The 2780-nt window shown below is 41.5% G+C and overlaps 1 protein-coding gene across 1 annotated transcript; it reads right to left on the reverse strand.

The window, feature by feature from the left end:
* Nucleotides 1-101: 101 nt before the first annotated feature.
* Nucleotides 102-1100, reverse strand: LOC111872591 (uncharacterized protein PF11_0207). Its single transcript, XM_023866656.1, has one exon. The coding sequence runs from the start codon at nt 1098-1100 to the stop codon at nt 102-104; it is 999 nt and encodes a 332-aa protein (XP_023722424.1).
* Nucleotides 1101-2780: the final 1680 nt, after the last annotated feature.

Consider the following 2780-nt stretch of genomic DNA (forward strand, 5'->3'; position numbering starts at 1 on the left):
ACCTCTTTCTCAATTTGTTTCAATTCTTTATTCTGCTCCCCCAGCTGCCGAAAAATGTTACCAGTAGCTTCATTTACTTTTTGCTGAACATCCATATTGACTTATAACAATTCGTTATCTACCCTCTCTTGAAGTGTGTTCACATTCTCCTCTACTGTCACAATAGTACTACGAATTTCAGCATTTTCGGCGCCTATGCTTTCTCGAACTTCCGTGACAGTCTGTCGTACTTTAAAAATTTCCGAGTCTTGATACTCTGACAATTGTTGAATTTTCAAATTTCTTTCTTCCCTCTCTTTTTCACATTCTTGTCTGGCTCCACTTAGTTCTCTTTCTACCATATTTTCGCACTGCCTGACCTCTTTTCTTGTTCTGGAAATTTCCTTACTAACTTCTTTGATTTCCTTATCAACTTTCTCTGACAATTCTTGCCTTAATGCCTCGTTCGCCTGACGGCACTGTAACATGGCCTGCTCTATGCCCTTTTGTAAATCTTCCTTCAACTGCTTCTGCCCCTCCTTCATTTCTCGAAATTGCCTATCTGAATTTTCTTGAACTTGCTGAAGTTGCCTCTCTGATTGTTCCCGGGCCTGATGTACCTCCCCCTTTATTTCCTGTACTAGCTGATGGGTGTTTTCCCTAGTTTCTCGAGCTTGTTTCTCTAAGTTTGCCCTCATCTCCTGAACTTGTTTACCTGAATTTGCTCGGGCCTGTCTCTGTTCTTCCTTCATTTCCTCAAACTTTCTGTCTGCCTTCTCTTGGGCTTGTTCCTGAATTTCTTTCGAATTTTCTTTCATTTCTTCAACTGATTGTACTAATAACTGTTGCATCAAAGCCATTATATCTTTCATGGAGGGTTCTGAACTACCATTTTCACTACTACCACTTCCTTCTTCAGGGGTGTTCTGAGGTGGGTCCGGGACCTCCGTTTCAACGACCTCCTGACCATACTGTGCCTGACTTTCTTCCCCTATCGGCACTAATTCGCTTCTCTCTCCCACCCATTCGGCTAATTCTGGGGATTCTTCCCTGGAGCCTAGATCCATTTCCTCCTCAAAATTTACCCTTACAGTTCTACTCCTCAAATCTTTCTGGGACATGTNTGGAAAAGTGGGGAGATTTTGGTAAAGGTGAGTTCTTTCACTCAGGGTTCACGTGTCACATGAGGAGGGGTACCGTTGTTAAATGATGTACAGACTATCCCTTGGACGACTTCCACTTTATTACACCTTAATTTTTTTTACTCTCAAAACAATTACACCGAGTTAAGACTTTCATATGGGCTCATGGCCCCGTAAATGGCTACGCGGGTGGGCTGGGCACCCTCGGACACACCTAACTTCCTCGAAGACCTGGTAGTGAGTGAGTGTGAAAAATTACAGTATTGATAACTAAGCTTATGACTACTTGCCCCCACACCACTAATTCCAAGGGGGGAATTACCGCCCCACAAGTACCTCCGGCTTGGTTCTTCTACCGGGGCTTTCGTGATTGAACAATAGCGCCTGGCTAATAACAACCATATCATATACCATTCTTGCTAAGACATTCAAAACTAATGTCGGCAATTTCGCCTCGCGATAAAGTCCCGTGATGTTATTGATTTCGTCATCTCTTCTATGTGGAGAGACGGCTTACATCCAGCTGCACCCTTTCTGTGGCGTAATTCTTTATCCAAAGGGGCCCTATAGGGTTATCTACAATCAGTAATACAACGTTTAACCTTAATTGGAGTAGCTACAAGCTCCGTCCGGCTTCGAACTCGGTTCGGCTACACAATTCCTGGCTTTCACCAGCGTCCTTGTTCTGTCACACACTCAAATTTCCGTGATTGGTCAGTTTAAAATTCAGAGGTATTCTAATTAGACATTCCTCCAATCACTTAACTCTTACAAAGGGGTGAAGAAATTCTGTCTTAACGAACTCCTGTCAAAAAAGTGACGAATGTGTGGAGTGGCTTGGGTCGTAAACCAATAACCCTGCTAAAATATATAGCTTGTAGAAAATTGTCAACTAAAAAAACTCACAAAGACTTCTTTGACCCATAAATCTTCAACAGGTATCTTCCTGCTTTTGTTGTAAGCGTGGGAAGACGCTAGCTCTTAAATACATGAATTGACCTAAGTCTCACTACACTTTTTCATGTCCTTATATTCAACAATTAAATTTCAAATTAATAACAAATCATATTTAAATAGGTAGCACGGCAGTGGAATGGTTACATTTCTCTCAAGCGAATCTTGGTTCTGTCATGAAATAAATGAACCCAAGAATCGTCCAGTTTGCTGGTAAACGATTATTCTTCTTGCTAAATGCAGCTTTTGCCATGGCAATCCTGGATTTAATTTCACTAGTACACCTTCCATCATCTGTTAACAAGCTACCCAAATATTTAAAACATTTCACATTCTCCAGTTGTTTTTGGTCTATCTTTATTGTGACTGGGGTTGGTTGTCTCGAAATTTTCATTACTTTTGTTTTTCCTCATTCATTTCCATGCCATAGCACCTTCCAATTTCAATTAGTCTATCAATCATACCCTGTAGCACAGTTTCTTCCTTAGCCATTAACACAAGGTCATCTGCATATTTCACAGTTTGAAAAATTTTTCCCTCCTAATTTGAATCCTCCGAGCCCATCCAGAGCTTCCTTGGTAAGGCATTCGCTGTACAGTTGAACAGAATTGGTGATAAACAGCATCCTTGTCGAACTCCTCTTCCAATCTGCACACTTCCTGTCTCCCCTCTGTCCAGTCGTACTCTAACTTTCTGATCCATGTA

Source organism: Cryptotermes secundus, unplaced genomic scaffold (assembly GCF_002891405.2).
Source record: "Cryptotermes secundus unplaced genomic scaffold, Csec_1.0 scaffold1641, whole genome shotgun sequence".
Taxonomy (NCBI): domain Eukaryota; kingdom Metazoa; phylum Arthropoda; class Insecta; order Blattodea; family Kalotermitidae; genus Cryptotermes; species Cryptotermes secundus.

What these genes read in the sequence shown, in the direction of transcription:
- LOC111872591 (XM_023866656.1), bottom strand. Translation starts at nt 1,100, where the DNA reads ATGTCCCAGAAAGATTTGAGGAGTAGAACTGTAAGGGTAAATTTTGAG.